Source organism: Caretta caretta, chromosome 3 (assembly GCF_965140235.1).
Source record: "Caretta caretta isolate rCarCar2 chromosome 3, rCarCar1.hap1, whole genome shotgun sequence".
NCBI lineage: Eukaryota > Metazoa > Chordata > Testudines > Cheloniidae > Caretta > Caretta caretta.
Genome location: NC_134208.1, coordinates 18,771,039 through 18,795,418, shown reverse-complemented (window position 1 = coordinate 18,795,418; position 24,380 = coordinate 18,771,039). Strand labels below are relative to the sequence as shown.

General features: G+C 37.8%; 1 protein-coding gene across 3 annotated transcripts in view; it reads right to left on the bottom strand.

Moving 5' to 3' along the window:
* Window positions 1-24,380, bottom strand: part of ATAD2B (ATPase family AAA domain containing 2B) — a 175,978-nt gene that overhangs the window by 100,378 nt on the left and 51,220 nt on the right. For all 3 annotated transcript variants that reach the window (XM_048845622.2, XM_048845620.2, XM_048845621.2), the window contains exons 9-16: window positions 22,709-22,807; window positions 20,428-20,539; window positions 19,857-19,972; window positions 17,908-18,082; window positions 11,376-11,464; window positions 10,833-10,992; window positions 7,486-7,576; window positions 1,014-1,325 (exon numbers count right to left, since the gene is read on the bottom strand). In XM_048845622.2, the coding sequence (XP_048701579.2) occupies window positions 1,014-1,325; window positions 7,486-7,576; window positions 10,833-10,992; window positions 11,376-11,464; window positions 17,908-18,082; window positions 19,857-19,972; window positions 20,428-20,539; window positions 22,709-22,807 (1,154 nt within the window). The remainder of the gene's footprint in view (window positions 1-1,013; window positions 1,326-7,485; window positions 7,577-10,832; window positions 10,993-11,375; window positions 11,465-17,907; window positions 18,083-19,856; window positions 19,973-20,427; window positions 20,540-22,708; window positions 22,808-24,380) is intronic.

Below are 24,380 nucleotides of genomic sequence, written 5' to 3'. Positions count from 1 at the left end.
GAAGCAAAAGGCTTAATCCTGGAGACCGAGGCAAGCCCTGCTACTGGGCAGGGATTAACCCTGCTGAGCAGGGTTCACTAACCTGAAAAACGCAAAGGAGTACTTGTGGCACCTTAGAGACTAACCGATTTACGAAAGCTTATGCTCAAATAAATTGGTTAGTCTCTAAGGTGCCACAAGTACTCCTTTTCTTTTTGTGAATACAGACTAACACAGCTGTTACTCTGAAACCGTTCACTAACCTATTTATCTAACAACTGAAACTTAACTACTAAGAATAAAAGATAACTATATACAACGAGGTTAGAAAGTCCACATAAGGAGTGCTTGTGAACACAAGGATGAGGCAGTTGCAGCAACCATCACAGACAGTAAAAAGGAACAGAGGAGGCTGTGGGTAGGCAGGAGCCTTTACACAGGCACTATGAGCGCGCAACTCCAAGGGGCACCAGAGCCAACCCAATGGATACCACTGAAGGAAAAATTTTCCAGGGGTGGTGCAAAGGGCGAGCACACATCTACATTGCAATGGACATAAGCAAGCACTTGAAGAAGAAAATCAAGCCATTTGTCTTCACTTTCCAGGCCCTTCATGATTTATCCCCCAATCTACTCATGATCTCCCATTTGCTAACAAAATGTCAACTCCCACCTCCAATCAGCCCATGATGCCAGTCTCCATTAACCACTTGCTAAATTTTCAAACAAGCACTACCATGCGTTCTCCCAGGCTGCCCCCATGCTTGGGAGAACCCTTTTCTGGGGCTTCTAGACACTACAGCAATACATTAATAAATTACAATTATTATTATTACAATTAATTATATGTCCAAGTAAAATATGCAAATCAAAGTCAGTTCTGGCATAAGCTGGTGCAAACTTGATTCAGTACGTTTCAGGCAAGGAGTAGGACAAGGATGCTAAAAGAAAAGCTACCTGAAATTTTTCCAACCTAGAACAGAATAGTTAGGAGCAAAAAAATAAAAATAAAAACAAAAATAAAAACTAAGTACCTTCTCTTTTGTCACCTTGACTAAATTCAGCATGGGGAAATACTTTATGTAAAACCGCCAGGAGGTTATTGAAGGTTCTTTCCAGCAGCGGCCTTATGACAAGGGATAGTGCATGTCCTGAAGACAACACGGCACGTTGGGAAGCAGGCACAATATTCTGCATTGCATGGTGAAAATCTTGTGCGCTGAGAACTATTGAAGAAACATCAAGCTGCAGTTTCTGACTGCTTGCGTAAATCTGAGGATAGCGCCGTCGCAAGGCAATCAAGGCAGCCTCAGTGCAAAGTGCTTTTATGTCAGCTCCACAGTACCCTAGTGTACAAAAAACAAACATACATATGTTCCATGAAGAAGCATCAACATTTTGCATATGTACAAATAAGCCTGAAGCTAAAAAAGAGCAGCCAGTTGCACTTCACTGTCACAGACTCTTTCACACTGCATCCAGTGAACAGGTACTGTTCCAGTGCAAATTAACCCAGGGACTGTTACAGCTTAAGAAGCAAATGTTAAACCCTTATTAAAAACCAATGATACTATTATCTGGACTACTCTCAGAGACCACCAGAAAAAAAAAGATAGCCTATAGAAGAAAGGCAAATGCAAATACAAAATAGCATCCACTGGTATTCCTACACAGCAATTGATATGGCAAGAAATTAATATGTCAATATCAATATTTTCCACTATTTGATTATAGAATGTACTGTAGCTTCCCCCAGCTTTGTGTCATCTCTATTCCTTTTCTTCTTTATAGTCTTTGTTTAATCCACAAATGTATCAGTTGCAACTGCAATTACGTGAAATAGAATTGTAAAAAGTTACAGGGAAGCCTATGTACAAAATTAAAACTTATTTTGTGATTTTTTTTTTAAATGAGCAAATGGTCCAGATGAATTTTAGGAACAAAGTACATATATCCACAAAGCATCTGAGAAAATGGAGGATATTAAGGAAAAATATTTAATCAGAGCATACAAGTAGACAGAAAAATTCCCTCACCTAATTCATTCTTCATAGTTGCTAGAAGAAACTAAGGTTTTACTCTCAAGCACAACACTCTCTCTCTCTCTGTCTTTTTAATTTTTTAACTCTAATTGTATGGAGAAAAGTGGCAGAAAGTCTACTATGCTGTTGTAGGGTTTTTTATTCATTCTATTTTCTGTTTAGAACCTATAGTTGCTTAATTATCATTATTTAGAGCCATACATACAACTGTATTATACAGGCCTAAAACTTTTAAATAGTCTTTTGTGGTACTAATTGACAGTTTTGCTGCTTTCAGGACTAAAACAATTGGATTTCTGATACCAGTATGCTTCTATCCTTTATAAAAACAGACATGTATATTTTGGTGCATTTTGTTTCACCTCTGCTGAACATGCTGTAGTACAGAATACTAATTACAAGATTATTCTCTTATAGAAAATCTTTTTATAGAGTTTTTAACCCAGCATACAGAATGATACGATTAGCAGGGATATAGTTTATTAAATTCTACTCATTTTTAAAGATGTTTATAGAATCTATTCACGATTTTTAAAAAACTGACCAGGAATCCTTTAAATGGTTGTCTTGGACATTTTTTAGACCTCTTTTTGGAAAAAAAAATCATGGTTTTTCTGCTCCTCTCTATGTTAAGGAGGGTCTTCCGGCAGGCACAAAACCCTCACCACTGAAGTTGTTTATGCCTGCCTTCCTGCCTTGTTCCTCTCTTACTGTGCACACATCTGCCCTGACTTTGTTTCAGCTTTACTAGTGCCTCTGGTAAACACCCCTTTACAAGGCCTGCACCACCAACAAAAAAATAAACATGACAATACAAAGTGTGGACAAATGCACAAAGTAAACAAACTGGGGGGATGAATAAATCTCTCCCCCTTTTCTAATTTTTAGTCATATTAATTTTAAGGGTTACTAGTAATAAAAGTAGGTAAAAAAAAATTTAAGATAAAAATGTAGTTTTAAACTGATGGTGTCCCATTAAATTCTATAGGACTTTTCCATAAAGATTTGAATGCGAGTCCAAGTATGTGAGTCCAAGTATGTGATTATAGTCAGAACATTACCATAAATATTGGATTCCACAGACAATTTTTTGAATAAACCTCTTCCATTTTGTAAAAATGGCTAGTAAAATGGTAAAAAGTTATAACTGTGTAAATAATCACAATAGTTGAGTGCCAGGTTAAATGAAAAACTATCCTGAATTTCACATTAATAAGCCATAGCTCAAGTGAAATCAAACAGATTAGATACAAGCAATCTTATTGTCCCTCATTTTATTAGAAGATAAATTGGGGGGTTTTTTTTGTTTTGTTTTGTTTTTTTAAACAGTTAACTAATTACAGGTGGCTTCTGATTAGAATTCATTGTTCAGGTACTAAGGCCCCAATTTCACAATTAAATCCATGTGGACAGACCCAAACACGTGGCAACTTATTTCAGGTGCAGGGCATTCAATTGTACTGGATAAATTAGAATTTGCGTTGTACTCTAAATGCTGCTTTGCCTTTTTAACTTTGTGTATTATTTTACTAGTTCACAATGGTCCATTTCTTGATAGAATAGCACAACAGATTGAACAAATGAGTTTGGGGAAAACTAAACCAACTTGTCAAGTTCAAACATGCATTACAGTTATATTGCTCCTCTAATCTCCCTTTTAACTTAAAAATCCAGTTTAAGCATCTGACACAAATTAAGACTCAGCAAATTTAAAGCTATGTCCTTTCCAATTCTTCTATTAATAATGTTAGAATACTCCTTACAAACAGTCTTTTTAATCACAGCTTGTACATCCCCATGGAATTGCAAAATTAGGAAATAGTAGCCTATGGCCTATTTTGAAAATTAAATTCTCAGGTGATCAGATATACAATTAGTCACCAGTTCTATTTCCCTATTTCTCAGGAACAACTGCATTTGAAGAGCAATAATTTGTCTTTTACTGAAGGATTCTCTTATGCATGCTTGTATATTCATTTGAGTGACTGACAAGATAACTGCAAGAAAATATCTTGTAGAACATTATAGGTTTTTTAGTATTAAGAAGCAAATACATACCATGCCTAGAAGATGTAAGAACATAAGTAAGTTGTCAAGGCTGAATATGAAGCATGGTTTTTCACTCTAACCTTGAAGGAACTCATTTTATCCCCAATTGTCACTGTAGTAATAAAACTAAATTTTAATGCATTTCCTTCTGCTTTTTAAAAATCAAAGAGATAATTCTGAATTTGGGGAGGGCATAATGCACTGGCTTTCTTTGTGATAGAACAAAACTAAAGTAGTCCATTCTGTGCTCCCTACCACCACCAGATAGTGCCAAACAAGAGACTTTTTTTTTTTTTTTTTTTTTTAAAAGCACAACTTTCAGTGAGAAGCACAGTAAGGAAGCAGGCTCCCATACAGCCTACTATAAAACATGCATCAGACTTTTACAGAAACTAGCTAGTCATCTTTCCCGTTTTTTCTCTTGGGAACTGATTTCTCCACAAACTCTCTCCTCTCCAAAGCCCTCCCCAAAAATCAGTTGTAACTATTTCTACGACAAGAAAAAGGTAGGATCTTCTTGCCAAATTAGGTCAAGATTTTGGCCTAACATCATCATAAGAGCATCATGGTCCAAATTCTGTGGCACACTGCACAGGAAGCATGCCAGCCCAGAACTCAGTATAAGGTTGAAATGAAAGATACCACCATAGCTTTCTCACAACAGTGTGGTGAAAAAAACCCAAGGAGTCATCTCTCTTCATCACTGTATTAAGATGGGAGAGAAAGAATGAATTGGTAACAAATTACCTCTTTTTCTTGTAAGTTGCTTAATTATAATGAACATGAAACAGAATATTTCTAAAAACTGTCTTGACTCAGTGATGTATTTCTTTAAAATCCTTGTTTAGTATTATTTTCATGGCCTACCTAGGTTTTGAAAGGATTTACCTGATTAACAGACAGTGGATGGAAGAGTTCACAGCTTTGCTGTTGCTAATATGGTTTGTTTTCTAAAAGGTTGAGTTAACAAGATAACTGAGTACCCATTTACCTAAAAGGTAAATATTCAAAACAAAAATATGTACAAGAAATGGGCACAAGTCACAAACTTCAGGCTGGTTTGCCCCCATCTCTCACACACACTTATCTGCAGGAAGACCATACGTTTTTCCTGTGCTCACGGCTTTTTCAGCTTCCCATCTTGTGGCCACTCTGGGAATTTAAAATTCCTACTAAGACTCCAAAGGTCTGGTCTTTTACACCACTTCAGTGCTCCCCTTAGCTGCTGCATCCTATTAATCTCACATGCATCCCATGGTTTAATATTGCAGTTCTCAAACCACTCAAAGAGGTTTTTTCAACTATTTAACAAACCCAGACACAAAAATCTCCAAATGGCACACGTCATTTTTAAGACATCAACTCATGAAATCCAGGGCAGTTGTGACAAAAATCCAGCCTTATCAAACAACCTTCTATTGCCCTACAAGTCCTGGTTGTATTTGTCTTATTTTTTTAATAATTAAATAAGCCCAGTCATTTTTTAAAAAAAGTTGTTTGGGAAGTATACATCAACAAGCAAGGTATCCACTCTCATGACTGCTTCTCAGTAGAGGTCAGTTATATTTGTAGCATTTCAGTAGTTTTCTTCATTAAGATTCAGTTATTTGTAGGTGTTGCCATGTTCGCTAAACAGGGTAAAGGTAAAATCATGCTGTACCAAAAGCCTGTTGACTCTAGACTGGGTGGCGGTGGTTCGTTTGTTTTTTTTAAAACTTTGTCCACTCAAGGGGAACAAGAGCAGATTAATAGCTACTGCATCGGTGTGAAAAGGGGACCAAGAGGTAGGTTTGCATGGCTCCAATGAATCTGGAAAGCCTGAATAAAAGGTTAGATGTTTGAGACATCATGAACAAAAATGATGAGGCAATCTCAGGGCAGGTGAGACAAACTAGCCTTATTCTGACTGGTGGAGACACTTTTTATGGTAGACACAAGGTTCTGATCTTGGAAATGCTAGAAGACATTAAAGTCCAAGATACAGAAAGGAGAAACGCAAGTGCACAATATTAGAATGGTGCAAGAACCAGTGACACCAGATTCTGGGGATATTTCTTGTTCTGGAAAATTAACAAATTTTCCCCCAGAACCAACTGATTTTACTTGAGCACCAGGAATGTCTTGGAGTAAAACCTACAAAAGACTGTCCTTGTAGTCTGAACATCTTAAAATATGTAATTGTATTCTCATGGTGGACAGAAATATGGTGAACTTTCAAAGGACCAAAACTGGATTTTCTCCCAGATATCCTCCCTCTCCCATTAAGTGGCACCAGGCCTTTGAAAAAGTCAAGCAGAATTTACATTAAATGGGTTTGGCACATGCTGTCTTATACCCGGCAAAGCTTAAATTGGAGTTTGCTGGATAGTTATATTTTCTCCTCACCAGAAGATGTTGAGGTCTTTGTGGATCAAAAGCGGAGAGATGCTGCTTCGGAGATGGTTGTCCCTGTGGATGAAGAGGATAATTCGGATGTACAGTAGCTGACTGAATGGACTGATGCTCAATTTAAAGTTCTTATTTCTTTGATGATGGAGCCCAATGAACAGTTATCTGAGATTATCCTTGTTCTGAGAACTTCAATGCTTGCCCAAGCAGGTGGTTGACAAAGGATGTATCTTTATATGACAAATTGTTGTGAGGAGGTTGTGGTGTGTATTTTAAGGTTATTCCCCGTTAAAAATCTCACTACATGAATATTTGTTTTTATTTCTGTCCTGCTTTTAAGCAGCTGGCTTGAACAACCATCCTCCCATTCAGTACAGCAGGTCTCTGAGTGCTCCAATGGTATATTTAAGATATTCATGTTGCTTGAGTCTATAGGACAGAAAGTTTTTTGCCCTGTGCCTGCCACATGGGTATATTATGCACTAGTAGACTCTGGGGGGATAATCTTAGCTTTAGGACCAGTGGCTAGTTTGTGAGTCTTTGTCTGAAGAGAGCATGGCAGAGATTCAGTAAAAACTACTGAAATTTATTTTTGTCCACATAAGGCAGTAAAACTGTGCCAACAAATCTCATCTGTAAAGTTTTCAAAGGAATCTTTACCTAAAGATTCTGCTTCCCAGGTGCTTTTATTTTTGTCAGCACTAGTCCTACAAAAGGACATTGGAGGTTACGTCAGGAAAACATTATCTACTGCATTATTACCTTCAAACTGTTATTGAGTATTTATTCTGTATATTAATCCTTCTGATACAATCATGCCTGATTTTTCTGATTACAAATAAGGGTTGTAGAAAGTATAAAAGTTTGAATAAAAATAAAATTGAAAAATAAATTAAAAAAACAAAGCATCTGACGCATGTTCAGAACTTCAGAAGCAAGTGTTCAACATACTTTACAAGCTTTAAGAAAATGTTTTATAGAAAGAAAAGGCATCTAAAAGTGATAACACTAATATGGTACCACTCACCAACACATTTTTCAGCTAGCTCCCCCAAGAAAGGATCTGACAGTTTGGGGTTCCAGTCCCTGGTATGAATTTGTAAAATGTGCTTTCTTGCCTGATAAAGAAGTAAGTATTTCAGCATTAGTAAGCAAAATCAGCAGTCAACAATAAATCAACATATTTCAAGCACTTAGGTCATATATTCAAGAGTCATTAATTATCCTAATTGTGTCAATACAATGTCACAAGAACATGTAGAAGGGTACAACACAAATTCTCAGAAGGAAAGGAAAAGTTCTGTGACATAGGAAATACCTGTGTGTGCTGACTCTTTTAGTGGCGACCACTATACTTCCAATTAAGATTTTCTGCCATTATAAAACGCCTCAGTACTTAATCTTTTACAATATGTGACAGGGTCGGGCCAGATGGCTACAGAAGTGATAGAAGGCAGATATATTAGCCCCAGGTTAAGTAGGTCCCTTTTCCCTGGGTAAGGTAACAGGGAAGGTTCCAGAACAATCGGGAACTTTCTGGAAACTTAAGGCAGATAGGCTGATTAGAACACCTGCAGCCAATCAAGAAGCTGCTAGAATCAATTAAGGCAGGTTAATCAGGGCACCTGGGTTTAAAAAGGAGCTCACTTCATTTTGTGGCATGCGTGTGAGGAGTTGGGAGCAAGAAGCTTAGAGTGAGAAGGCATACTACTAGAAGACTGAGAAATACAAGCAATATCAGACATCAGGAGGAAGGTTCTGAGGCGAGAAAATCTGCCAATAAGCGAAGGACCCACCAAGGCAGAGGAGGAACTTTGTCACAAAAGACAGTTTATTATTACATAAAAATTCCATGAGTATTACACGAAACCAATCTAATAGATTCAAACTTGATTTTAACAGCCTACACATTAAATCCAATATCAAAGATATATTAATGCAACATGTGATTGAGATTACATGAAACCAATCTAATAGATTCAAACTTGATTTTAACAGCCTACACATTAAATCCAATATCAAAGATACATTAATGCAACATGTGGTTGAGAATATAAAATACTCGAACTAAGAAGCGTAAAAATATATGTTCACACTGCAATTACAACAACTCCTGTTTTGTACATGTGCAATTTTCATTATGATGCAGACAGCTAAATGTATTTCTTCACATATATATATATATATATATATATATATATATAGTTATCTATTTATATTATCATAGCACTCAGAAGCCTCAATATGGATTGGGGCTTCACTGGGCTAGGCATTGTACAAACCCATACAGAGATGAAGTCCTTTCGCCACACAGCTTACAGTGTAATGTGATCAAATTACAACTGCAGTAGGAACCCTTCTGAATTTCCTGGAGTGTGTGCTTAAATTCACAGTTATAATGTTGCATAAATGTTGATTTTTTTATACAATTCCTTTTTTAAAAAAAGATAAGCGCTGATACGCAAACACAGTATTTATTTATTTCACTATTCAGTATTATTACATTCCAGACATGCAGAATTTCAATATATCTGTAGGCCTGGAGGTTTGCAGCTAGGATTACTGAAATGACTTTAAAGTAATTTGCAAATAACGAAATGGTTTTCTGTACTTCAACATGTGATGGATGCCCCCACTAACTAAGTGAAGAGGGGCTTTCAAAACTTAATTCACCAATGCTTACCTTTTTTACTCTTGAGTCCCCAAAAGTCATGAGTCACCAGCTCCACTATGATGCCCCTCACTCAGAGCAGAACTACCAAAGAGCTTCAGTGGAGAATGAAGCCAGCCCAGAGAAGGATCAGTTAAGGTCTCCAATTTTTCACTTCTAAAAATACATTGCATGGCTTTGGAAAAGTGGGGCATGGGGCTTTATCCTGTCCCTTTTCTGGGCCAGCTCCACACCTCAGTGAGATTACAGTAGCTATGATGTCACAGCACAGAGCACACTGACTAGGGCAGTGGTTTTCAACCAGGGGTAGGTGTACCTCTGGGGGTATTCGGAGGTCTTCCAGGGGTACAACTAATCTAGATAGTTGTCTAGTTTTACAACAGGCTACATAAAAAGCACTAGTGAAGTCAGTAAAACTAAAATTTCATATGACTTGTTTATACTGCTCTAAATATTATACACTAAAATGTAAGTACAATATTTATATTCCAGTTGATTTTATAATTATATAGTAAAATGAGAAAGTAAACAATTTTTCAGTAAGTGTGCTGTGACACTTTTGTATTTTTATGTTTGATTTTATAAGCAAGTAGTTTTTAAGTGAGGTGAAACTTGTGGATACGCAAGACAAATCAGACTCCTGAAAGGGGTACAATAGTCTGGAAACGTTGAGAGCCACTAGACTAGGCCAGACTATGAGCTGGCAAACAGACTTCAAGGGACTTAAAAGAAAAAGGGGGAAGTGGCTAGCAGTTTTTGCACTGAGGAATCCTCTTTGTTTAGCTAGTGGGCATTTCTATTTTTCCAATTTGATTCTATTTGGAAACTGTGTCTTAGAATGGCTTAGTAAAATATTAAACACTTGTGTATAAGAGCCCCAGAGGAGCAACAGAGACAGTTTTAAAAATCCCTCACTACTAGCAAACTGTAACACAATTACTTGCTCTTGCAGATTTCAAGAATTCTGAGCTTTGCATCCAGTTCCATGCTACTTCTGTCAAAATGGACGAAACCATAACCATAATAGAATCAGAAAATTAGTCAAGTGTTAATATTTGCACAGTACTTTGAAGATATAACACTGTGCAAATTGCTATGTATTATCAACTTGCTAAATTCTCAAAATGTTTTATTTTGTGATGAAATTTCTCATGTTTACTCTCAGATGAAAGTTGACACTTCCAGTGAGGAGTCTGAGGTAGAGGAAGATTTGTACTTTGTTGCTATGGTTTGCCTGGAGACAGTCTTCCACAAACCTGAGACAACAGGAAAGAGGGTCTACTCAGTTTGCTGTTATAGATTGTTTTGGAGAAATGTCAACAAATTTAGCTGAGCTGTTTGAGTTGTGAGAGTAAAGGAAAAAAATATATATGTCCTATCTGAGCGCCATTAAAATGCCTTTTTTTGCTTGAATGACTTTTAAAACATTTTTTAAACTTTAAATGTACTATAAACTGAGTTTTTCAAAGAGGGTAAGTGCCTTTGAGATGTCTAAAGAATTCTAGTTTCCAAATTAAAAATAAATAATAAATAAAAACCACACTAAAAGAAAAAAAAAAAAGACTAGCAATGGACAAATTATTACCATTTTCAAAACATACCAAATGCTATTTGATAGAGATCTGTATTGAATATGTGGATCTTCAGAGATACCAACTTACTTCACTCTAGAAATGTTTACATTATCCTTTTGTAACTTTTACCTTTTGATCAGGCAAGTTGAAAAGAAATTCCCTGTCAAAACGACCAGGTCTCCTGAGTGCAGGGTCTATAGATTCAAGTCTGTTTGTAGCACCAATTACGACAATTTCTCCTCTATTATCCAGTCCATCCATGAGGGCAAGTAGGGTAGACACTATAGAGCTAGAAGAAAGTTTTCAAAAACAATTTTTTGTAAATATTATCAAGGTCTCCTACATAACTTAGACAGCCCTGATGGCCTATTAAGTTAGGCCAGCCTTCTTAGGCTGCCCTATGGGTCATAGCATTATCCAGTATTGCTGCTGACAGGGTTTGCAAGGTGGTCTTGAAAAGGCATTGCAGGGACAGGAGTAATCATTCCTTAGTCATAAAATGAGCTTTTAGTGACCCTTTACACCATATTGGCTCTTTCACTTGGTGTAAAAGTGCCAGAGAAGAGGCAAGGATCTAACCCAAGAAATAATCCAAATTAAGCTTTTAAAAAAGCTACTTTAAATTTACCAAAATAAAAACATAATCCACAGTAGTATATTAAAAACCATTACCTGTGAATCTGGTCTTGTCTACTAGAACGAACTGGGGCCAAACCATCTATTTCATCAAAGAAGATTATAGAGGGTCTCATCAAGTATGCCTGGTGTACAGAAACAGGAATGGATATTAGTTGTTAATTCAAATTCCTTCTGCAATGGAGTAAAAACAAATTCTCTTCACTATGTGCTGGTATCAATTCCACAGGCTGTACATTAAAAGCTTGCACTGGGATGCTTTTTCAAACCCAGTCCTGAGAATAAATCTGAAGTTTAACAACTAAGTTGTAATATTAAAACAAAGCAAAAAAAGTTAGACTGTATTTTCCTTTAACTAAGGAAGATAGCACCAGTGCCACAGTGCACTCTCGAACAATCCCAAAGAGGGTGGCACTGATTCCTAATGTGAAAATCCTGTCTTTAGATGACTGAATTCTCAATGCCTGGAGCAATGCAGATCACATTTTTTAATTGTTTTAAATGTTTATTTTTTATTTTTTTGTTTTGTTTTTTAGAATATAAAATTGCAGTAAATACCCATAACAAAGAAAAAGGTATAATACTGAGGTAAAATATCAGAACAATGAAATCAAGGGACAAAGAAGCACAGGAGAAAAAAATGGCATTGTGGGATTAAACTACATTCTTGTAAAACAAGAATATGACCCCCAGATACATTCACTTAACTTGTGATATACATTTCTTCCTCTCATACAAAGCTGTTTCTGTTAATGTTGTAACCCATTTTCTTACGCTGGATTCTGAGCCTCAATTCCAGTATCTCAATTACTCTTGCAATCATAATATTTATTTAACCTATACTAGACACTCTAGATTACTCTTCTATTACTTTATAGGTGTAATAAACACAATCAGTTTCTTGTCATGCTTTAGTTAGTTGCTGTGTTTGTAGATGCTCCTTATGATTTTAAAAATCTAAAGATATAAAAACAAGTTCAGAAATGGGCATTTTATGTCCAGGAATGTGGCCTTTTCTCCCTAAGAAAATAAGTAAACGGAATAATTTTTGTTTTGCTTTACAGCCAGCCTTTAAGTAAAGAAAGGGTACTTTTGACTTTTTTTCTTCAAATAGTCGAACATTTCTAAAATATATACTTATAGACTCCACTTGAGCAAGAGTATTTCCAACATAGTTACCTGACAGTTAAGCATTACATTTAAAAAAAAAAACCCAAAAAACAGAATTCAGAGAGAAAATTAAAAGCAAGAAAAAAAGCATTGGGGTTTAGATTTATTATGAACTGGGAAAACTTTTGGGATGGGGGAGCCTATATAGGAAGGATGGGCTCCACCTAAACCAAAGTGGATCCAGACTGCTGGCACTTAACATTAAAAAGGTTGCAGAGAAGTTTTTAAACTAAGAGATGGGGGAAAGCAGATTGCTGCAGAGGCGCATGTGGATCGGACAGATACTTCTCTTAGAGGAGAGTCTATTGGTAGAGATTCTCTAGGTTTTATAGTCAGGAGAAGAGGATGGAAGAGGATAAAGGATAGGCCAGATCAGATGAGAAACATTCACACAAGGAATCTGACACATCAGAAAAGGGCAGACAAATAAACAGTGACAAGTTTTTAAAGTGCTTGTGTTCAAATGCTCGGAGTCTAAATAATAAGATGGGTGAACTAGAGTGCCTTGTGTTAAAGGAGGATATGGATATAATAGCATCACAGAAACCTGGTGGAGTGAGGACAATCAATGGAACACAATCATTTCAGGGTACAAAATATATCGGAAGGATAGAACAGGTTGTGCGAGGGAAAGGGGGGCACTATATGTGAAAGAAAATGCAGATCAAATGAAATTAAAATCTTAAATAAATCCACATGTTCCATAGAATCTCTATGGATAGTGTGGCAGAGCTCCGACCTTGTCCCCGTGGGTCCTGTGCTTCCAGGCAGTTTATGCTAGCTTCAGAGGCTCACTGCAACCCTCCATGTAACCCTTCTCTTTCTAGGGCCAGGGATACAGTCTACTGAGCCCTTTTCATCGTAAGCCAGCAAGGAGGTTGGTGAGATAACTCCCACAGTCTCTGTTGCTCCTACGGCCTCATACCAAAACAGTTTAGCCTCCTGTCCTGATAGGGACCTGTTTTCCCCTCCCAGGAGGTGTTTCTGTAGTGGTGGGTTGGGGGGAACCCGGGCCCGCCCTCTATTCCGAGTTCCGGCCCAGGGACCCTAATGGTAGCAGCTGTTGGCAGCCAACCTTTCACTGCCAGAGTTGCTGCATTTCCCTGGGCCACTTCCCCACAGCTCTCCTGCTTCTCCCTTCTTCACCCTTACCTTAGGGCTCCCTTACCAATGACTTGAGGGTGTCTTCATTAACCAGCCGTTCAGCCGCACTTCCTCTCCTCTGGCTCCCTGGCTCTCCTCTGCCTGACTGGGAGTGAGCCCTTTTATAGTATTAGAGGGGCCTTAATTAGAGTCGGGTGGTCACATTAGCTTAATGGCCTCACCTAACTCTTTGCAGGTTAATTGGAGTCAGGTGTTCTCATTAGCCTGGATCAGCTCCTGCTCTGGTCAGTCAGGGAACAGAAAACTTAATTCAATGGCCAGTATATCTGCCTTCTGCTACTCTGCTGTACCCAATTGGCCTGGGTCTATCACAACAGTAATTCCATGCTCAAATAAGAATATAACAGTAGGGATCTATTATCGACCACCTGACCAGGACAGTGATAGTGATGACAATGAAATGCTAAGGGAGATTAGAGAGGCTATCAAAATAAAGAACTCAATAATAGTGGGGGATTTCAATTATCCCCAGATTGACTGGGCACATGTCACCTGAGGACGAAATGCAGAGACAAAATTTCTCGATACTTTAAATGACTGCTTCTTGGAGCAGCTGGTACAGGAACCCACAAGGCAACTCTCGATCTAGTCCTGCGTGGAGTGCAGGATCTGGCCCAAGAGGTAACTATAACAGGACCGCTTGGAAATAGTGACCATAACAACATAACATTTCACATTCCTGTGGTGGGAAGAACACCTCAACAGCCCAACACTGTGGCATTTAATTTCAGAAAGGGGAACTATGCAAAAATGAGGTTATTTAAACAGAAATTAAAAGGTACAGTGACTAGAGTGAAATCCCTGCAAGCTCCATGGACTCTTTTCAAAGACACCATAATAGAGGCTCAACTTAAATGTATACCCCAAATTAAAAAACATAGTAAAAGAACTGAAAAAGAGCCACCATGGCTTAACAACCATGTAAAAGAAGTAGTGAGAGATAAAAAGGCATCTTCTAAAAAGTAGAAGTCAAATCCTAGTGAGGTAAATAAAAAGGAGCATAAACACTGCCAAATTAAATGTAAAAATGTCATAAGAAAAGCCAAAAAGGAGTTTGAAGAACAGCTAGTCAAAAAGTCAAAAGGTAATAACAAAATGTTTTTTAAGTACATCAGAAGCAGGAAGCCTGCTAAACAACCAGTGGGGCCCCTGGACGATCGGGATACAAAAGAAGCACTTAGATGATAAAGTCATCTCAGAGAAACTAAATGAATTCTTTGCTTCAGTTTTCACGGCTGAGGATGTTAGGGAGATTCCCAAACCTGAGCGTCTTTTGTAGGTGACAAATCTGAGGAATTGTCACAGATTGAAGTGTCACTAGAGGAGGTTTTGGAATTAATTGAGAAACTTAACAGTAACAAGTCACTGGGACTAGATGGCATTCACTCAAGAGTTCTGAAAGAACTCAAATGTGAAATTGCAGAATTATTAACTATGGTTTGTAACCGGTCCTTTAAATCAGCTTCTCTACCCAATGACTGGAAGATAGCTAACGTAATGCCAATATTTAAGGAGGGCTCTAGAGGTGATCCTGGCAATTACAGACCGGCAAGTCTAACATCAGTACCGGGCAAATTAGTTGAAACAACAGTAAAGAATAAAATTGTCAGACACATAGAAGAATGTAAATTTTTGCGCAAAAGTCAACATGGCTTCTGTAAAGGGAGATCATGTCTTACTAATCTATTAGAGTTCTTTGAGGGGGGTCAACAAACATGTGGACAAGGGGGATCCAGTGGACATAGTGTACTTAGATTTCCAGAAAGCCTTTGACAAGGTCCCTCACCAAAGGCTCTTTTGTAAATTAAGTTGTCATGGGATCCCTTCATGGATTGAGAAGAAGTGGTTAAAGACAGGGAACAAAGGGCAGGAATAAATGGTAAATTTTCAGAATGGAGAGGGGTAACTAGTGGCGTTCCCCAAGGGTCAGTCCTAGGACGTATCCTATTCAACTTATTCATAAATGATCTGGAGAAAGGGGTAAACACTGAGGTGGCAAAGTTTGTAGCTGATACTAAACTGCTCAAGATAGTTAAGACCAAAGCAGACTGTGAAGAACTTCAAAAAGATCTCACACAACTAAGTGATTGAGGAACAAAATGGCAAATGAAATTTAATGGGGATAAATGTAAAGTAATGCACATTGAGAAAAATAACCCTAACTATACATACAATATGATGGGGGCTAATTTAGCTACAACTAATCAGGAGAAAGATCTTGGAGTCATCGTGGATAGTTCTCTGAAGACATCCACGCAGTGTGCAGCGGCAGTCAAAAAAGCAGATGGGATGTTAGGAATCATTTAAAAAGAGATAGAGAATAAGACGGAGAATATCTTATTGCCCTTATGTAAATCCATGGTACGCCCACATCTTGAATACTACATACAGATGTGGTCCCCTCATCTCAAAAAAAGATATACTGTCTTTAGAAAAGGTTCAGAAAAGGGCAACTAAAATGATTAGGGGTTTGGAATGGGTCCCATATGAGGAGAGATTAAAGAGGCTAGGATTTTTCAGCTTGGAAAAGAGGAGACTAAGGGGGGATATGACAGAGGTATATAAAATCATGAGTCGTGTGGAGAAAGTGAATAAGGAAAAGTTATTTACTTGTTCCCATAATATAAGAACTAGGGGCCACCAATGAAATAATGGGCAGCAGGTTTAAAACAAATAAAAGGAAGTTCTTTTTCACACAGCACACAGTCAACCTGTGGAACTCCTTGCCTGAGGAGGTTGTGAAGGCTAGGACTATAACAGGGTTTAAAAGAGAACTGGATAAATTCATGGAGGTTAAGTCCATTAATGGCTATTAGCCAGGATGGGTAAGGAATGGTGTCCCTCGCCTCTGTTTGTCAGAGGATGGAGATGGATGGCAGGAGAGAGATCACTTGATCTTTACCTGTTAGGTTCACTCCCTCTGGGGCACCTGGCATTGGCCACTTTCGGTAGACAGGATACTGGGCTGGATGGACCTTCGGTCTGACCCAGTATGGCCATTCTTATGTTCATTGTTTTTGCCTTTAATGCTCTTCTATGAGTCATGAAGACAGCCTCCACAATTTGGTTTTCTGCTTGTGTTTTATATTAGAAATACAGGGTGAAATTTTCAAAAGCCCTCAGAATTGGCCTAATACTGGAGCTATGCCAGTGCTGATCACTTTTGAAAATCCTCACTGAAAGCCCACATTTCTCTCTTCTTGCTCAAGTACTAGGGAAAACTTTGGAGGAATTGGAATGTGACTTTACATCAGACAAACCTGAGTTTCAGTGCCACTAGCCCTGAACTTCTGAGAGAAGGAATATGAACAACCAATAACATCCCTACGTCCTCCTTCCGGACCTGGGAAAGCTGCATCTTTCATCCTTCTGTGATACCATATTCCCATTTTTAACAAGAATGGCAAATCCTCCAAGAATAGAAAGTTTTAAGATCAGACTTGATGTTTCTAATGTAAAAAAAAAAGCAAAATATTTTTAAAAGCTCTGAAGTGATGAAGAAGGGCATAATTTTTTGTTTTGCTTTGCAGCCAGACTAAGTAAAAAAGGTACTTCCTGATTTTCCACTAGCAACTCTTACTGTCTGAAGTCTTTCCCCCCCATCACAGCCTTACCTGGAAAATATTAAGAAGTTACAAGTCGAAGTCTCTTAATTATAGGAAGCATCACATTTTTCTACAGTATTATATTTGTTTAAACTAAGTACCTATATCTGAAACCTGCATTTGTGCAAGAGATTGGATTCCACTGTTTTACCTGAATCTCTCCCCACTCTATCATCCTCTCTAGCCGAATGAGTAAAGGATTGGTCATACTAAAAAGTGTCTGAAGCATACTCTCAAAGATACAATTCTGAAATCAATTTTTACCATAGTATATGCCCTGAATATGCCAGCCAGACACCAGGTCAAATCATTCTGTTGCAATTTCTACCCACAATCACCATGCCAACTATGCTACTAGTAGTCCTGGACAGGTCTGGAAGCTCCCTCTTACATTGTTTTTTTAATATATCCTGATTGATAACACCTAGATACAATGCAATACAATTTCATCACTGTTCCTCTACATTTTCATCTAAATTTAAAACTCTAGCAAATACTTCCCCCTGTACTGTAACTTATATAAAAGTTTCCTTTTATCCAAAGACAATTTTGGCTGCATGAAACACATTGCAATGAAAAATATTATACAGAAAAAAAAATATATCAAAAGTATCTGAACATCTTCTAACCTGATCGAAGAGGAGACGAAGTTGCCTTTCAGATTCACCAACCCACTTGCTGAGACAGTCTGCTCCTTTTCTCATAAAGAAAGCCACCTTTTTGTCTCCTTGACTGCATTCATTAGCTAGAGCTCTAGCTACCAAGGTTTTACCTGTTCCAGGAGGACCATAGAACAAACAGCCCCTGAAGATAAATGGATCAATATTATGGTCACAAAATTTATTTTATGTCTCTTGTAAAACTTCAAGATAGGGAGCCCAGAGAAGAAAAAAAAGACTAATCTTTTCATCATTACTTGGCACATTTAAGTTGATCTTAGATTTTGTAAGATGCCACAAACTAAAAGAAATGAAAAACTATTAAGCTGAGTCTTGTATTTTGTATTATTAGTTTTTTCTTCCTCATTTAAAATTTTGTGCTACATCAGAATTTAAATTTGTTTCCGCATACATGTTTCATAACATGAAACGTGCAAGTTTTGTTTCATTCTTTCAAATTATTACATATTTGCTTTGTACAGCACACAGTAAACCGGTGGATATTAAGAATCTAAAGGGTTATTTTATATCAGGTAGATACTTCAAATGTTAAACCTGCAAAAACACCAGAGCTAGTTCACTGATATTTGCTTACACAGAAGTAGATTCTAATGCTAGTTTCTTAAAATTAAAAAAGTCTTTAATCAAATTCCCAATTCACAAAGTTTCCACATATCTTTTTAAGCTCCTCAAATGCCTGTCCATAAGGATTAAAACCAGAATACAAATGTTATTTAAAGATTGCTTCCATAAAAGAAACACTGACATTCAATTTGACTTTAAATAAACCCACCAATTTTCATTACACTAAAAACAAAAGAATGCAGCTGGCTTAATCATATTGGGGGGGAGGTTCTTTAATTTTTGTTTTTACATGAACCTCAATATTTTTAATAGCCTTCTTATAAAGCATGTATGCTCCTTTCATATCCTCAAGAGATCACTTTTCTTCTTTACAAATAAGTTTTGACTAATGCCAGCATGACAGGAACAATACAGCTAGGGATTCCAGTCTGCTTTGTACAACAACATTGTCAATTAAGTTCTATTCGCAGAAAAACATTTATACTACCTGCTAATTTTTTTATTCTGCAACTTGGTTAAGTCAGAACAGTGTCTTTCACTTAAGACTCTCAGGCAAGAGGCAATTAATCATTCAAAAAATGTTCATGTTCTCCAACTGGTTCCTCCCACTGGTTTCCCCTACCCAGTTGAATCCTTCAATAGCAGGATGTCTGTTTTGGGACTTGGTTAAACCAGCACAAAATTAGTAACAAAAACAGTTTGTGTGACTTGGCTGCCTCAAGTTCATTGAAAACCTGCTGGCAAAATCATCTCTTGCCCATTGCTTCAACACTTATCTGGCCATCAGTCATATCTCAGACTCTATTCCACTGTGCATTAAACTTACTGTCCTTGTTTCAAGGCCCTGTATCACACACAGCCTTGATTAATTTTCTGATCTGGTCTCTTCTAGTGTCCCCTCAACCCTGCTCTGTCAATAACACCAGTTCAATAACTCTTTTGTCTTCTTTTTCCAGAATTGTCTCCATGCCATCATGCTGCTGATTATGACTGGAAACATGCTTCCAAAATTAATGTCAAAGCTCCAACCTTCACCTCATTGAAAAAAAAAAAAAAGTTCACTTCTGCAGCAGCCTGCAAAAAAATATTTCTCTAATTAAACCACAAAGATACACCTGCCTCCTACAAGTAAAAGAGATCATCTATTTCTGTAATCCACGTCTTCTTTCCTCTCTAATCCTGGTGTATAGTATAATCCTCACTTGTCTATCCATCTTTTGTCCTTGTGTGCTCTTCAGAGAAAGGACCAGTCTTCTACATGTTATCCTATTAAGTACTTTTGGGGGGTGCAATAAAAAAAAAACAACCCAGCAACGAAGAATAAAACCACCTACCTTGGTGGCTGAATTTTGAATTTTTCAAAGATTTCTGGATAGAGAAGAGGAAACACTACCATTTCCTTTAATGCATGGATATGGTGGCTCAATCCACCTATGCTATCAAAACGCACCTAAGAAAACACAAAACATGTAAAGCAACAACTTTCCAAAATAGAACTTTTTATTTTTAACGTAGCATATATGCAATAACGTATGTAAATAAAGCAGTAAAGTTTTCCCAAACTTAAAAATTCAAGTAAGAATCCACTGACTTTCAGAAATGCAATTATGTTTAGAGATAACCAGCAGAAGAAAAATATATTGTGAATATGATCTGTTTGCTTCTTTATGATGCATTTCACCAGAGAATTACACACAGACCAAAAGCAAGTGCTTTCTGGCCCAAAATTGGTGAGTGGACAACACTTGGTGAACAGACAGACTAGTTAACAGCAACACACTGAGAGTTTATTTTGCATGCACTTCAACTCTGATTTTCACAAAGCTGCCAATTAGGGTTTCTGATGAATCTTCATTATCTTAAATGCATAATTATAGAAAAGGAACAAGTCTTAACAAAATTTACCGATTTGTCAAGAATCATTGGATCTACATCTGCCAAACTTGCACCAACTTTTACTCGTTCTCGCAGGATTCCACTGGCTAAGTCTTCTGCTCTGAAATTCATAGGCAGACATCTGTTCGACAAAAGCAAGCAATTTAGGTTGATGTTGAATACATCAGCAACAAAACAAGTAAAGATGGCTGTAACTGTCAGAACTAGAAGATTAAGATACTAGTGTAGCTATCCCTCTCAAGCAAAATCAACATTAAGCTAAACAAGTTTGTTCCTGTCCCCTTCAGCTTGACCCAACATATTTAAGATTATGATTCTTAAAACTACAAAGCAATTTTCAGTAACAGTGGTGAAATTCATTGGGTTAAGATAACATGAATGAAAAAGAAAGAACAAAAGTAGACACTCTCCGATGGATCACCAAGAATGAAGAAGAGTGAAAAAAACCATACATTCCAGGGCTGTCAAGATAATCAAAATTAAAGAGGACTAGAATGACCAAGATACTGTTCTTTAGTAATGACAGCCTGATGTACAAAGAGGTTCCTAAAATACAATGAAGATAACTTTATGATTCAAGAAGCAGAACCCAACCACAAAAGCTGTACTAAGATATATTTCTTAACCAACAAACACTACCCAACCCAACCAGGTGAAAACATGAAAAAAAGGAGAGCCTTACAATAAAGCAATCACAACTACTTAAATTTAGAGTGGTAAGGAAAGGGTTCACAGAAAGCAACAGTCAAGAAAAACATATCTTGAAGAATTAATAAAACTAATTAATCCCCAATGAGAGGAAATTTGACCTACAAAGATTATTTTAACTTTTGCATGCTTGTTTAACTTCTTTATGAAGTATAAAGAAGCCCTAAAAACCTTATCATCTAAGGAGATATGATGATATGAGGAAGAATACAAACACAGAGGGAACAGATTGGGAGCCAGGAGGACAAAGGTTATTAATATAAGACAAAGTGCTCTTAAGCGATTGTGCACCTTTTTTTTTTTTTTTTTTAAGACATTCTGGTTCTTAAAGGTTTTGTTCATTTTTTTTTTAATGGTTTCAAGGTTCTTCAGGATGGAAGAGGGAGAGAAAGGAATGGCATGGTGGTGAGAAGAGGATAACAATGATCAGCAGAAGGAAGAGGAGATGGAGACAGAGAGCTTTGCTTACACAGTTTTTGTACTCATATAGTTAAAGCAGCACAACCCTCTAGCATCAGCAGAATTATATCAATATTTAGGTGTTTATCTTGGTATTACTTATAGAGATCCAAGAATTGTAGTGGGGATCTGTGCTGAGAAGGAGAGGAAGGGAGGAGACAGGGGAGAGAGAGAGAGGGGGGAGATGTAGGAATGAATGAGGGAAAGCTAGATGGGAGAGGAGCGTGGAAGGTGAGCTGGAAGTACAGGGGAGGGAGAGTATTGTATTGGTAGGCGAAGCTGCCAGACTGGAATGCAAGCAGAAATCTGAAGAATATGACACAAGAAAGGTTTGGTTGGCACCCAATGTCACGGATGGAAAAGACCTCCATGGGGATGGGGCTTTAAGACAACTCCCAGAACTCATACTGCTTGTCTACAGTCTACAGAAGTATAAGCAACAAAGAGGGTCTTGGAGCCCCAGACAGCCCCCCAGTCTAGTAACAGGACCTTTTCAGCCCCATCTGATAAAATGAGGAATTTGTTATTTCTGTGTTAAGTTATCACCATTGTACCTTTTACATCTTAGATTAGGGGTGGCCAACCTGAGCCTGAGAAAGAGCCAGAATTTACCAATGTACATTGCCAAAGAGCCACAGTAATATGTCAGCAGCCCCCCCATCAGCTCCCACCGCCTTCCACCCACCGGCAGCCCCACTGATCAGCGCCTTTCCCTCCCTCCCCACACCTCCTGATCAGCTGTTTCATGCCATGTAGGAGACTCTGGTGGGGAGGAGCGAGGGCACGGCAGGCTCAGGGGAGGGGGCGGGGCCTGTGGCAGAGCCAGGGGTTGATCAGTGAGCACTTCAGTATTATATTGCATTATTTGTTCAGTAATATATTTGTATATTTTATATATATATTCTATTTTAATATTTGTTCAGTAACTAAAACAAGCCCCCCTCATTCTTCTGTTGTAAGTTAAATTTATTGAAGCTTCACAAGTAAGAGGAAACTTTTCTAAATAGTTTTCTGAATCAAACTATCACTTTTCACACTAACTAGACTATTACACCATAATTCTGCTTTTTCCTGCCATGCCCATATAAACTGGCCCTCCCAAAGACTCAGCAAGTTGTGATACCTGTTCCTTGCTCTGGCCATGCTCTTAGACTTTCTCCTTTCAAAGCGTTCTTCATCTGAAGAGGTTGTATCACTGCTATGAATGGCATGTTTCTTTCTCCTATTTAAAGAGCAAATAAACATGCAGCTAATAATGCATTTCACTTTTTTTAAAAAAAAATGTTAAAACAAAATAAAAAGGATGTATGTAACAACACCATTCAAGTCTAGCAGACATTTTAGCAACTTCTTGTTCCGTAAATAGTTGGCATGTCAAAACAGTCAGAGTGAAATTTCTGTCTTCTTATATTGTTCCACAGATGTCTGATTCCAACTTGAACATTTCTGAGAGGGAAGAAAGCCCTAGGGACATGTGGCTCATTGCACATCACCAAAATGGAAAAAAGTGAGCGATAATATCAAACATTTTCAGAGTTTAAGGTTTCTAATGGACCTGTCATCTGATAAAACCTCCGAGCTACATCACTCATCTCTCTCTAAAGCTAATAGAACACGAACATCAAGAGTATAATATCTTATCTATTTAAATTCCTTCTTTTTAAATTGCAGAGTTCTTATAAGTCTTATAGACCGTTTCTTTTTCTAAATGCTTTTCATAGTGAATAATAAAATATTTTTAGAAATTGTTTATATTGTACTTGCAATTCCGAAGTAAGGAAAAATAAAATGGGCAATACAGGTTATTGCTCAAAATCCATACAGGTAACTTCTCTTCATTTGAGTACAGTAACCTAGAGAAAACTCTTTGAAAAGACTGTATTAGACCCTAGACAGAAACATATAAAAACAGACAAATGCAGTTTGAATTTAGGCTGCTAAAAAAAGCTGTTTCATTTATATTTGTGTGAAGTAACAGGAGCATCTGGCTGCCAGACAGAGTAGCCAGAGACGTAATTGCCAAGGATCTTTCAGTGGATATAGAGTTCCATCACCTACATGAATGTGATAACTGCATTTTTTTCAGCTATTCTAGCTGAGACACAAATAAAGCCAGCCAAATTCAACAATCTGACCACCAAGAGAAATCAGACAGGAAAGTATGTCACTATGGCCGTTTTTATGGAAGACTCTACAACAGCATTAAACAGGATAAAATGGAAAGGCAAAGTAGACCAGATAAAGTTGCAGGGAGGCAGTGATCACTGTCTTTGGGATCCCTGCCATAAATTTGGAATCTAAGAGATATTACTACCATCTTAAAGAGGACTATGGCTTAAATACGTAATGCCTCCAACCTGTCTTTTTTCTTACAGACACAAGGAAAGTACAGAGAAGAAACGGTTACTTATCCTGGGCAGTAACAGCAGTTCTTCGAGATGTCTCTCTCTACGGGTGCTCCACGCTAGGTGTGCTAGCGCCCCTGCGCCTTTCATTGGAGATTTCTCATAGAAGAGTTTGTTCGGCCTGCACATACATGCTAGGCAGCCTCATGCCCCCTGCCGTTGTTACACAGCACGGCCCGGGCAAACCAACCTCAGATCCTTCTCTACCGCAAGGCTCCATAGCAGAGAGGAAGGAGGATGGGTTGTGGAGCACCACCAAGAACACATCTTGATGAACCAGTTACTGTACAGGGTGAGTAACCATTTATTTGAGTAGTATCCCTACGGGTGCTCCACTCTAGTGACTACCGAGCAATTCCCTTTAAGGCAGGGGCAGCTTTGGTGTCGAGT